We start from the raw sequence: 13041 nt of genomic DNA on the forward strand, positions 1-13041 counted from the left end.
AGGATCCCTCCTGCTGCCACCTCCTGTCAGGTTCCTCCAGTCAGGATCCTGGTTTTTATTTGTTCTCACACCGGCTCTAGCACAGATGTCGCAAGATCCCACTACTAGGCAGCACCACCAGCCACTCCCTATTTCACAATATTGCTTTGAGACTTTGCCTTAGTCTCCTTCTGGCTTATTGTTACTTTGTGTCTGGGTGCACTTGCAGGCCACAACCCCCCCGTATCTTTGTGCCAATAAAGCATACAGGCCTGGGTTGCCCTGGATACTTGATGATACACTAACTCTTCACTGCTGCCACCATTTGATACTGTTTCTCCACCTTGTTAAATACCCAGCTCACCCCTCTGGTCTGTGAGAGCCCCAGCCAAGGATCAGGCTTTTAGTAAACCAAGAAAAATATTGATTTATAAACACCAGGAAATAACAAGATTACTTAAGGTATATTTAACAAGCGTATGGTTTCATATATTGTGTTACTCTTTATGTTTCTAGTCATATATAATCTGCCTCAATACCAGCCTAATACAATCCAGCCCACAACCAACTCCAACCCACAACAACCAACAGAACTCCCAAAACTCCACCAACAGAACTCCCAAACTCCCTCAACTGTCATCCTCTCATTTATACCTTCAGCCACTCAAACGCTCAGCCAATCATCATACAGCATTCTCCAGCATTCTAGCCCATGTACTCCCCCTCTCACTCCGCCTACTTACCTCATTTACTCTGATAAACCCGCACTTACCATATTTACAGTAAAATCTATATACAGGGACATCACAGTCTGCTCTGACAAACATTGGATGCAACCCAATAAAAGTAAAATAACAGCTAAAAGCAATCACTCTTACAGCCAATAATTTCAAGGTTGCCTGCAAAAGGTTGCCTACACTAACTGGCTGCAGCTCCCCAGGGTTTTAGATGGGGCATTCCCAGCCCTACTTGGCGATGCTGGAGATTGAACCTGGGACCTTCTGCATGCAAAGCTAATGCCTTGCTTTGGAAATTTTTGAGAAGCATATTTAAGCACGCATAGGCAGGTGAATGGTGGCTTACAATCTTTTGAAAGATTTGCTTAACTGTCTCGTGGCACCTTAATGAAGGGATCACATTTTTTAATTTAATTTTTTTTATTCTGCTCTTCCTCTCTCTAAGGAGATCAGAGCAGCATATGGTAAAACCAGTATTCATTTATTTATTTATTTATTTATTTATTATTTGATTTATATCCCGCCCTTCCTCCCAGCAGGAGCCCAGGGCGGCAAACAGAAGCGCTAAAAACACATCAAAACATCATAAAAACAGACCCTAAAATACAACAAAATGTAACTTCAAATTTTTTTAAAAAAAAAATCTTTTAAAGCATCTTTTAAAAAGGGTTTAAAAACATTGTTTTTTAAAAAAACTTATTAAACATATTAAAATACAATCAAATAATTGAGAAATGGTAAAACTCACAGCAGCCCAAATAACTAGTAGAGGGGAAAACACAGACAAAAACAGAAAAGGTGATTATGGCCATAAGCTTTTGTATACAAGAGTCCACTTCACTACATGCAGGAAGCTTAATCCTCAATTGATGGGTGTAAGATACGGGGGTGAAAAGCAGCAGTCCTCAATCTCCCCTGCCCCCCAATGGACCACAGATGTGGTCTTTGTGGACCACATTATCAACTTTGTTTTCTTCAGCACAGGCATCTTAATCTACACCAGCATGTACTATGAAAAGTAAAGACCCTAGGCCAGGCTCATTAGCCTGTTCGATAATCCGGCCATGGTATAATTAGTAATCTGCAGTTTGTTCAGTTAAGACAGAGCGGGGGAACCTTTTTCAGCCAGAGGGCCATGTTTCTTTCTGGGGAACTTTCTGAAGGCCACATGCCAGTGGTGGGCAGGGCCAGTACACACCTCTCTCTATTCTCCATCCAGTCAACCAAGAGGTATTACCAGAGTTCAAGGAATTCCAGCCAAGCAACAAATACTCGGGGTGTGTGTGGCCTGGGGAGAGTTTCTGAGGGCCCGAAAGAGAGGTCTGGAGGGCCCAATGTTGCAGCAAAGTAGGACTGTCATGTTCATGATCTCCCCACAGAGAAGATAGGATCTTCTCCCAAGCCAGGCCATGAAAAGGCTCTGTCTGCGCTCAGCCTCTGTTGCTTAGAGAGCTATCCGTGGTCCTGAAACTTGGTTTCTCAGCCTCAGTGGAGAGTCCCCAGGGGGATCCAGGCTCTGCCACTATGGTTACAGGGGCCTCTTCAAGGGGCTCAGACTCAGTTGGTCACTGTCATGCTTGTTATAGTAATATGTATATATATGTGCAGAGATGCTCAGCGGTCTGAGTATGTGTATTTACCTTAGAAGCAGGCTTTTACCCTGCATTTAGATCACTGAGACTTAAGACTTAGTAAAATAAGAAAAGTTTCTTTATAGAAATACATAGTAGATAGGAAAGGCATACCTAGTTCTAAATTGGAGGTGCAATGCCCAGTCTTGGATATTGGCCTCATGGCTCAGGAGAGAGAACAAAGACAGAGATGTCTCATCTCTCCTTGGACAGTCAAAGAAAAAGAACAAAGGAAGAAGGGGCAGGTCAGCTTCCCTGATCATATCCATTTACAACAGAAGGAAGTTAGGTAGAGAAGAGCACAGGGAAAGGTAGGCAAGCCTAGCCAGCTGGAGGACCCTCACTCTATCTTCCTTCTGGAATGCAAACAAAAGAACCCAAACGGGAGTTGCTCTTGCCCCACTTCCAACAATGCTCTGGTCCAGTGCCTGATCCCGCGGAGAAGGTGGTCGAAAGTTCCCAGACCAAGGACAGCTCCAAATGAGCGACTTTCTCCAACAAAGGTTGGAAGCAGACTGAAGCCTTTGAAGCCTCTGCCTCCAGACTACCTCCTCCAGGCTCTACACCCTTGTAGAGAACTCCAGAGCTGTAAAAGGCCAGCCCTCTGGCCTGAAGATGGGCACTCCTCTGTTCCATAATCTGTCTCCTGGTGTGCTCCCTGCACCACTAGACTAGTGATGTGTGGTGGGAGGCATCTGGTTCTTTGGGCATAGTGGAAAGTGCCCATGAAGATTCAGGCTCTGGTCCTATAGGCCCTGGTGGTCTGGAAGGTTCCTCCTGGGGGTCCTGTCCAACAGCCTGAGGTGCAATGGTCTCCCTATCTTCAGCAGTTAGCCCTGAGCCTTGAACCTGATCCAGCCCCCCAGCTGGCACCATTACAGCCTTCCACTCAGTATCTGGACCACTGCTAGATTCAAGGCCATCTAGTTCAATACAGTCTACAGTGATGGGCAGTGTCTCTCCAGGGTTCCAGGTAGGAGTCTCTCCCAGCCCTACCTGACCATGCTGGGGATTGAACTCATGCATGCAAGACGGATACTCTACCACTGAGCTATGGCCCATCCCCCTTTTCTCCTTATTTTTTCCCTCCTTATACAGCTCTGCATTGTGTCCGCTGTGTACACGCTTTGTTGGAAATTGCTTGATGAGCGCAATGTATATGTGAAAACACACATTTCCAATCAAAGCGACTACAAGGAAAGTTCACTGATAACACTGGTAGGTGAACTCTCTACAGGAAAAGGGGAGTCACCCTTACTCACTTCAATAGCAACAAACCCAGCTACTTTCTCCAGTCCTTCTGACTATGTAGGCCAGCGATCCCCAAACTTATTTTCCCACTTGAAAGTTGCTGATGCACTTAATGAAAAGTTAACCCTTGAAAGGTTGCCACACAGAAGAGGGCCGGGATCTCTTCTCGATTGTCCCAGAGTGCAGGACATGGAATAACGGGCTCAAGTTACAGGAAGCCAGATTTCGGCTGAACATCAGGAAAAACCTCCTGACTGTTAGAGCCATACGACAATGGAACCAGTAAGCTAGGAAGGTGGTGGACTCTCCAACACTGGAGGCATTCAAGAGGCAGCTGGACAGCCACCTGTTGGGTATGCTTTAATTTGGATTCCTGCATTGATCAGGGGGTTGGACTCGATGAGCTTACAGACCCTTTCCAACTCTACTTTTCTACGATTCTATTATTTTTCTGCCTGTTGGAGCAATGGTTATACTAGATGCAATATGATATTTTGTTGTACTTTTATTGCTTTTTTTGTTTCTTATACTGTCTTTTATGGTGTTACAATCTGCATTCCTTAGAATGCAAACTGCAATACAATAAAATGCAACATAAGAAATAAAAGAAGCATTAAAAATACAATTAAAAAAATCAATAAGAATATTCAATGCGGACATGTTGGGGACTACCTGAATGAAGCTTGTGGATAGGGCAGTTTGGGAACCCCTGGTTTAGAAAGAGGGGCGATACTACTCAATTTCATAGACCTACATAGTCAATTTCACACACCTAGATAGAAACCCATCCCTCTGGTCAGCAGAAGGAAACTGACAAACTTCCTTCAGGCCCAGGAAATGGGAAGATAACTCTCCAACTCTGGAGCTTAAAAGCTGCAGGGATATATTCTCCCCTCTTCCCATTTGCAAGGCTCTTCCCTTTGCATCAGGTGACCCCTGCTCCCCACACCTATCGCATGGGGATTGGAGGGAGCGCCCAGAGGGGTCTGCAGATCGTCCAATGGAGACTGTGCAGTTTGGGTGTCACTTTGCACTTGGGATTTTCTGGGTCAGCGCCACACATGATTTTGATAGGGGAAGATTGTGGTCTCTCTTTCCCCCCCGCCTCATCTTCTCCTACACATCTCCCAGATTTTGCACCTTCACTCCTTTGTACTCTCCACATCAAGGAAACCCAGTGATCACTTGTCCTCTCCAGACTGGGGCGGACTAGGAAGAGTGCTTTCACGGAGGACTGCAGAGGTAGAAAAAAGGTGTGAGTTACAGCGCGCACAACTCCCTGCAGTAGCGGAGCGAGTTGCGGGCACATTTCGTGTCACAGTAATCACTGAACTGAAATCAGTTCGGTTCGGGGAGAATATGATGGGATTTCTTGCTTTTTGTGGGGAAACAGAACACAGGCGCGCGCGCACACACACACGCATAGAAAATGTGAAAACTGAAACGGAATCTTATCTTCCACTTTCCTCTTAACTTAGGCTGCAGTCCAATACACATCTACTCAGAAGCAAGCTCCATTGACTTCAACGAGACTTACTCCCAGGTAGGTGTATACTGGATTGCCTTAGACGCGCGAGGGGGTTGGGTGGGGACCCAGCAGCGAGGAGAAATTAAAAATCCTGCTTTTGCATGCTTGCTCAAGAAGTAGATCCCCCTGGGCGTGCGTGCGTTTAAATCCCAGGGAAATGGGAATCCGATTGCAGTTTTGGATTCCCAGACATTTCGACTTTGCTGCTTGGTCTCCAAAGGGTTAAGTGAGCTGGTGGCGGCAGATTCCTAGAGCGGAAGGAAATAGGGGGAAGAGATGGAGGAGGCGCTTGTCCTCCAGAGCAGAGGCCCCTCCCCATCCTGCCTTGCGAATGATCCTTGGAGGTCGGTGCTCGAAAGGGGAGCGAAGAGTTTCATTGCGAGGCCCGGAACTGGCGTCTGCTTCTACCCGGAGAAGCCTGACTGAGGAGCCGGAGTGATTTCTATTGTCCCCTCTGCTCAGTCCCAACTTCCGCTTGTGAGGAACTGGCCTTTGTCTTTCCAACCTAAGGGGATCTGGTGAGCCCTCCTTGCATTTGGGTGAAAGGGACGCGCAGAGCTGCAGTGAAGGCAGGATAGGGAGGAGGGGTGAGGAGCCCCCCCCCAAGGGGAGCGAAGGCCCTGCTCAGAGCTCAGCCAGTGACTGGGGAGAAAAGGCAGGGGGGCATTGTGGGGAGGGAAGTGGGGAGGGCCATCGCTCCGTTCTTCCACCCTTGGGTCCCCAGATGTCGTCGGACTACAACTCCCAGCAACCCCAGCCAGCTGAGCCAGTGGCCAAGGCTGATGGGAGTTGTAGTCCGACAACATCTGGGGACCCTAGAACAGTGGTACAGAGCATCTGCTTTGCATGCAGAAGGTCCCAGTTTCATTCCCCGGCATCTCCAGGTAGGGCTGGGAGAGACTCCCTGCCTGAAACCCTATAGAACTGCTGCCAGTCAGAGTAGACAATACTGAGCTAGATGGACCAGTGGTTTGACTCAGTATAAGGCCGCCTTCCTATGAGGAGTTGAGGGAGAGTAATCCATCCCTCTCTCTGGTAAAATAGGATCCAGTGCAGTGCTGTCTACTCTGACTGGCAGCAGCTCTCCAGGGTTTCAGATGGCGAATGTTCCCAGCCCTACCTGGAGATGCCTGGGATTGAACTTGGGTCCTTCTGCATGCAAAGCAGATGTTCTGCACCACTGACCTATGGCCTTTCCCTTAATGATTTTTCATTGTGGTGAAACATTTTGTGCAGCTGTGACTATTATCTTGATTTGATTGGTGGGAGTAGCGAGTAGCAAAATGATACAAGGCCTTTGTGGTGGCAGCTCCCCATTTATTTTTATTTATTTAATTAATGTATATCCACCACTGCCTCCCAGAAGGAGCCCTGGGTGGCAAACAAAAACACTAAAAGCACTTTAAAACATCCTAAAAACAAAAGACTTAAAAACATATTAAAACAAATCATCTTAGAAACATCTTTAAAAACCAACTTTAAAAACATCTTAAAGAGCAATTCCAGCACAGATGCAGACTGGGATAAGGTCTCTACTTAAAGGCTTGTTGAAAGACGAAGGTTTTTACAGAACTCCTTCCTCAGGTGACAGTAGAAACACTGAAGTGAAGGTTAAAGGCCTTTTTACGTGCCCAGAGTTGGGAGCATAGTGATTATAGCAGGGTGGTATCACAGACATTGCCGCTGCTGCTGATTCTGAGTTGAAGGTTGATAATGATTCTCCTAGCAGAGAACATAAGAACCTGGCTGCTGGATCAGGCCAGTGGCCCATCTAGTCCAGCATCCTGTTCTCACAGTGGCCAACCAGATGGGAAGCCCACAAGCAAGACCTGAGTGCAACAGTACTCTCTCCTCTTGCAGGTACCAGCAACTGGTATTCCGAAGCATATTGTCGGACAGCAGAGGTAGAATATAGCCATAATGGCTAGTAGACACTGATAGCCTTTTCCTCCATGAATTTGTCTAATCCTCTTTTAAAGCCCTCCAACTTGGCGACCATCACTGCCTCTTGTGGGAGCAAGTTCCATAGTTTATGCACTGCATGAATAAATCCATTCTATTGTCTGTCCTGAATCTTACAACGTTCAGCTTCTTTGGATGGTTGCGAGTTCTAGCGTTAGGAGAGAGGGAGAAAAATGAGAGAAGGGAGGAGTCAGTCGGAAGACTGTGAGTGGAGAAAAAGCCAGGCTCATTGGCCGGCCAGTGACTGAACAGAGAAAGGGAGGGAGCCTTAATATGAAAAATGTCATTTGTGGAAACATCTTCTTCACTTTGCAGGACTCAACATCCCCACATGCGTAAGTGGCCAGTCTTTGCTTTAAGACAAAATCTGGCAGATGAAGAAAGTGACCCTTTGGACATGTTGGAGCAGGAATTGAAGTTGGGAGAGCAAGATCCAGCTGGTGCTGGAGTAAGAAGGAGCCCCAATGCCATCAGATGTGGGAGCTATGGGGAGTTCTGGGACAGGACCGTGCAAAAGGTCATAGTCAAGGAGGAGACCCTCACCCTGGATCTCCAGTGCCAGCGTTTCAGGGGGTTCCGTTACCAAGAGGCCAAAGGGCCCCAAGAGGTCTGCAGCCGACTCCACCATCTTTGCTGTGAGTGGCTGAAGCCGGAGCAACACACCAAGGGTCAGATCCTGGACTTGGTGGTCCTGGAGCAGTTCCTGGCTGTCCTGCCCTTGGAGATGGAGAGCTGGGTGAGGAAATGTGGAGCGGAGACCAGTTCCCAGGCGGTGGCCCTGGCCGAAAGCTTCCTCCTGAGCCAGGCAGAGGTTGTGAAGCAGGAAGAGCAGGAGGTGAGAGCTCTTCTGACCCACCTGTGAGGGTCCTGGATGAGGCTGTGCAGCTCTGGACCATGAGCATCAGGTTCTGTAGGCTCCAAACCACCACCCTTGGCTCTGACACATCAGCTGCAGGAGGCTGGTCCAACTTCCTAGCCGGTGGTTTGGCAGCCCCAGGTTTGGAGCACTCCTCCAGCTCTGGAGTCGAGGCCCTGACAAGTGTTTAATTTAGTAGCCCCAAAGAGCAGAGAATACTTCCATGGACATTGTGGAAATCCTTCATGACTTGCCAACTTTTTTATGGAATGGCCTGGCCGGCTTTACCCTGTACCATTCCTTTTCTTATTTATTTTATTTTATTTATTAAATTTATATCCTGCCCTTCCTCCCAGAAGAGTGGGATATAAATTACTCTCTCTGCAGTCCTCCCTGTTCTTTCTATTGCAGGGCCTGTTTGAAGAAGAGGCCTCTGATTTCCCTGAGGCAGAGAAGGCCCCATTGGGCTCTCAGCAGAGGCTGCTGTCCAAGTGGATCAAGCAGGAGGAGGATGGAGGTACCACCTTGCAGGGTAAGTGTTAACAGGACATATTGTTCTTCCTCATCCGTGATGACTTCACATTGTCCCTCCACTGTGAGAGGCAGTAAATGCTTCTGAATACCAGTTGCTGGGAATCACAAACGCAGCTGCATTCATAGGCATCCGTTTGGCCGCTGTGAGAACAGGATGGTAGACTAGGTTGGCCTTTGGTCTGATCCAGCAGGGCTCTTCTTATGCTTTAAAAATGGAACCTCCATATTCAGAGGCAGTATATCTTGGGATACCAGTTGCTTGGAATCACAAGTGAGGGGAGTGCTGTGGCACTCAGGTCCTGCTGGCCAGTTGAAGAAACTGGATGCTGAACTAGACGGGTCCTTTATGTTCAAGTATGCCTAAAATGTGTGGACTGCCTTTTATGTTCTCCTGAAACAACAGAAGGGAGATGCTGCTCTCTAGAAAATGGTTTGTGTTAACAATTTAAAAATCCATATGGTGGTATTCAATGCTAATCCTACTTGGAGGAGACCTATTAAAATTAACGGACCTAAGTTAGTCATGTCCATTAACTTCAGTGGATCTGCTCTGGGTAGGATTAGCATTGAATACCACCATATAAGAACAGAAGTTTTGCGCGCACGCAACTCCACAAAAACCCCACTCTGAAACACTAAATGCAAAATGTATTAAAGGATTATAAAAAATGAACGGTAAGGCCTATTCAGTGGATCTTAAATATCTGCTAATCCCAAAGTCTATTCATAGCTCCTTCTGCCCACTCACGCTGAAGCCTGGATATGGGACTGAACCACTACGTTCTGGGAGCCCCCAAAAGTTGTCCCTACTCCAGAACACACCACCAAGTTCCTAATTACATCACACGTTTCTGTTGCAAGCCACTTTGGCAGCCAATCTCGGTTAAGAAGCAGGATCCTCATGCAACTAATTTGTTAATTTTCCTGACACCTTTGTGCCCCTCACAGGAGATATATCAACAGCACCAGCAATATATTCTACCTCATCTCTTCCTTCTGGTCCAGTGGAAACAGCATCTGGGCAATTGGATCAGGTAAGAGGAGAGATCTCTGGGAGACAGGTTGGGGATTCTCTGGGTTCCTCTGTCCACTGCAGTCTACGCTGGCTTGAAAGAATCTGTCGGTTTACCTTTCGCCTCTTTTAAAGTTGTCCACTAGGAAGACTTGGATGCCGCTTCTTGAAGGCCTGATTCCTCCATTCGGCCCTCTGATGAATCAGCTGAAGTGTGCTTTCAGATCATGCTTAGTAGAGCCAGAACTGTTTGTTGCATTAACTGTGAGAGGGACTTTTTTTTTCTTTCAGGTTTCCTTTAAGGAGGCGGCTATGCATTTCATTGAAAAGGAGCGGGTCCTGCTAGATCCAGGCAAAAGGTCCTTGCACTGCACAATCATGGCTGAGAACTGTAGTGCTGTGGCCTCTCAGGGTGGAAAGAGCTCTAATGGGAAGAGAACTCTAACTAATCATCAAGGAAATCACACAGGGAAGAAACCATATACATGCCTGGAGTGTGGGAAAAGCTTTACACGGAAGAGAAGTCTCACTATACATCAAAGAAATCACACAGGTGAAAAGCTGTATAAATGTCTGGAGTGTGGGAAAGGCTTTACACAGAAGGGACACTACATTACGCATCAAAGATCTCACACAGGGGAAAAGCCATTTAAATGCCTGGAGTGTGGGAAAAGCTTTGCGCAGAAGGGACACTTTACGGCACATCAAAGATCTCACACAGGGGAAAAACCATATAAATGCCCAGAGTGTGGGAAAGGTTTTACACAGACAACACACCTCACTACACATCTGAGATCTCACACAGGGGTTAAACCATATACTTGCCTGGAGTGTGGGAAAAGCTTCAGTGTGAAGGCAACCCTCCGTTCCCATCAAAGATCTCACACAGGAGAGAAGCCGTATAAGTGTCTGGAGTGTGAAAAAAGCTTCAGTATGCTTGCAAACCTTAGAAGACATGAAAGAATTCATGCTGGGGAGAAGCCATACAAATGCTTCACATGTGGAAAGGGCTTCAGTAAGAAGGCAAGTCTAAATGATCACCAAGAACGTCACATGGGGGAGAAACAATCCACATACAAATTCTTTTAAATAAATATCCGTGCTCGGTGTGTGTAAAGAACTTTGCACAGAAGAGAAGCCTCACTATACATCAAATGAGTCACACTGGAGAAAAGCCATATAGATGCCTGCAATGTGGAAAAAGTGATAATTATAGGAAAAACCTCTCCTACCACACACCATGTCACATGAAATACAGGGAGTGCAGAAACAACTTCACTTGGAAGATGACATTCACTGCACATCAAAGAACTAACATAGTGTGGACATTGTAGAAGGCCAGGAGATTAATTCCATAAAGGAAGCCACAGACCTGAATGTACAAGATCTGATCAGGGTGCTTTATAACAGATACTACTGGAGATCACTGATTCTTAGGGTCATAAGTCATAATCGACTTGAAGGCACATAATAACAAAAAAGAGCATAGGATGACCTACGAACACAATAAAATCCTTGGCTCAGTTTTTGAGTGGCTGATGGTGAATGTACTGAATCTTAATCCAGACAAGGTGGGGGATAGCATTAGTTGGAGTTCTGTTGATGCACTGGGAGGGGCATGGAGAGGAAGTGTTCACTCTCTTTTTTGCTCCCGGGCTTAATTCGTAGTGTGGATCTTGACCTTTTTAAAGCCCTGAACAGCCTGGGGACCAGAGTATCCCATGCTTATGAGTGCTGTGACTTTGTCAGCATGAGCATGAAACACATGAGCTGATTTTCCTTAGCACAGTTTTTTTTTTCTTAATCTGTGATTGATTTGTTCCAGTACAGAAGAGGCAATATTTGGCCACTGGGGAGTATTTCACCCTTCTTCCCAAGAGCACAGCCAGTTCTACCGAGATTGCTGTGCAGATGCCCTGAAATGTTGCTGTGCGACATAGCGAGTGAGACAGCACCCATCATTTCCCCCATCTCTCTTTTTGGGTAGTGATCTGGCAGCTGGTGATCTTGAGCATCAGAAAGACAGGGAGTGCAGAAGGGACTTCCCCAAAGCTTTGTGTGTCAGATTCCCCTCAAACCTCGCTCCTTCTCTGAAATCTTTGGCTTAATCTCCTGCTCATAATCCCAGACAGGAACTCAAGTAAAGCCTAAAATCAAAACCACTGGAACCGCTTATTGAATTATCACTTGGGAATCTTCCCCCACTTCAGTTAATGCATCTCACCACCCCACACCCCCCGTTGATTGGCTCTCTGTGTCATGTACCATCACAGAGGTGGTTCCAGGTGCGTTTCCACCTGAGACACCTAGAAAAACCTGAGCTTTGTTGACTTGTGGAAATTTGGAAATCGCTTTTGACTGGTTAAATGCTAGCTAGTTGTTGCCCCATTACCTAAGCATCCCTGTAATGTGCGAATAATAATTAGCAGTGAATCCTGAGGCTATCAGCAAACGAAACATTCCTCTTCCCCTGCAATCCTTTTTTTCTTATCCCTCTGTAAGGGATTTTTTATTGTTATTATTTCTGATGGTGTTTGGTTGGAAAAGCTGGGGGCGGGGTTGTGAATTGTGTTTGAGCTGTCTTTTCGCATCAATCTTTCTGTTAGATTTCTAAGCCACCCTGGAATACAGGCGGAGTATAAATGTCCGAATAAACAAATAAATCTTTCTTCGCTACCTGACTCCTTTTTTCGAAGGATCCTAATTGGAACATCCGAAGCTGCCTTATCCTGAGCCAATCCATTGCTCCGTTTGGCTCCGGACTGTCTACGCTGACTGGCAGCGGCTCTCCAAGGTTTCAGGCAAGGGCCCCAGGCTCAATCCCCGATGGCATCTCCAGGTAGGGCTGCGAAAGATTCCCTGCCCGACTCCCTGGAGAGTCGCTGCCAGTCAGTGTAGGCACCACTGCGCTAGATGGCCCGGCGGTGCGACTCCATATAAAGTAGCTCCTTATGTTCCTACTCTTACTCAGGGCGGTGGGTCCGCCGCGCGCCAAACTGAGGAGGGCTGAATCCCAGGGAAGTGGTCATCTGCTTGCAGGCTTGGAGAATACCGAAGAAATTCTGCTCCGTGGTCTCCGAAGGGGTTAAATGCACCGAGAGGAGGAGGATTCCTAGAGGGGAAGGGGAGGCGGGGCTGGTCCTCCAGAGCAAAGGCCCCTCCCCCGGCCGGTCTTGCGGAGGATCCTTGCGGAGGAGCTGGAGGCAGATGCGCGCAGAGGGCGAGGAGCGTCTTGCGAGGCTGGAGCTGTTTCCCGAATAAGGTGCTGACATTTCCCCGTCTCTCTCCAGCCCCCTTACGCTAGGGGGGGGGCAGGCAGAGGAGCCTTTGACTTTCTGACTTAAGGGGATCTGGTGGACTCTTCCTACCCCGCTCCCCACTTTGTGCATTTGGGTGAAGGAGGCCCGCAGAGGGGCAGGGGAGGGAGGAGGGGGTGGGTAGTCGTCTCCCCCCTAGGGGAGCGAAGGCCCAGCTCAGAGCTCAGCCAGTGACTGGAGAGAAAAATCTGGGAGGCGTCTGTGGAGGGGGGGAGGCTGAGGAGACATGAACCC

The 13041-nt window shown here is 47.5% G+C and overlaps 2 protein-coding genes across 2 annotated transcripts in view; both read left to right on the top strand.

Annotated features, from left to right (window-relative positions):
- The first annotated feature begins 5442 nt into the window (after positions 1 to 5442).
- LOC133381394 (zinc finger and SCAN domain-containing protein 2-like) lies at positions 5443 to 12158 on the top strand. Its single transcript, XM_061620479.1, has 5 exons — positions 5443 to 5644; positions 7404 to 7923; positions 8356 to 8476; positions 9427 to 9512; positions 9782 to 12158. Exons 2-5 carry the CDS (start codon positions 7420 to 7422, stop codon positions 10577 to 10579), a joined length of 1509 nt encoding a protein of 502 aa, XP_061476463.1. The 5' UTR covers positions 5443 to 5644; positions 7404 to 7419; the 3' UTR covers positions 10580 to 12158.
- Positions 12159 to 12670: 512 nt separating this feature from the next.
- Positions 12671 to 13041, top strand: part of LOC133378905 (zinc finger protein 585A-like) — a 38348-nt gene continuing 37977 nt past the window's right edge. The window contains exon 1 of the mRNA XM_061613519.1: positions 12671 to 12752. The gene's annotated coding sequence lies outside the window, so the exon portion shown is untranslated. The remainder of the gene's footprint in view (positions 12753 to 13041) is intronic.

This window comes from Rhineura floridana, chromosome 3, assembly GCF_030035675.1.
Source record: "Rhineura floridana isolate rRhiFlo1 chromosome 3, rRhiFlo1.hap2, whole genome shotgun sequence".
Lineage (NCBI taxonomy): Eukaryota > Metazoa > Chordata > Lepidosauria > Squamata > Rhineuridae > Rhineura > Rhineura floridana.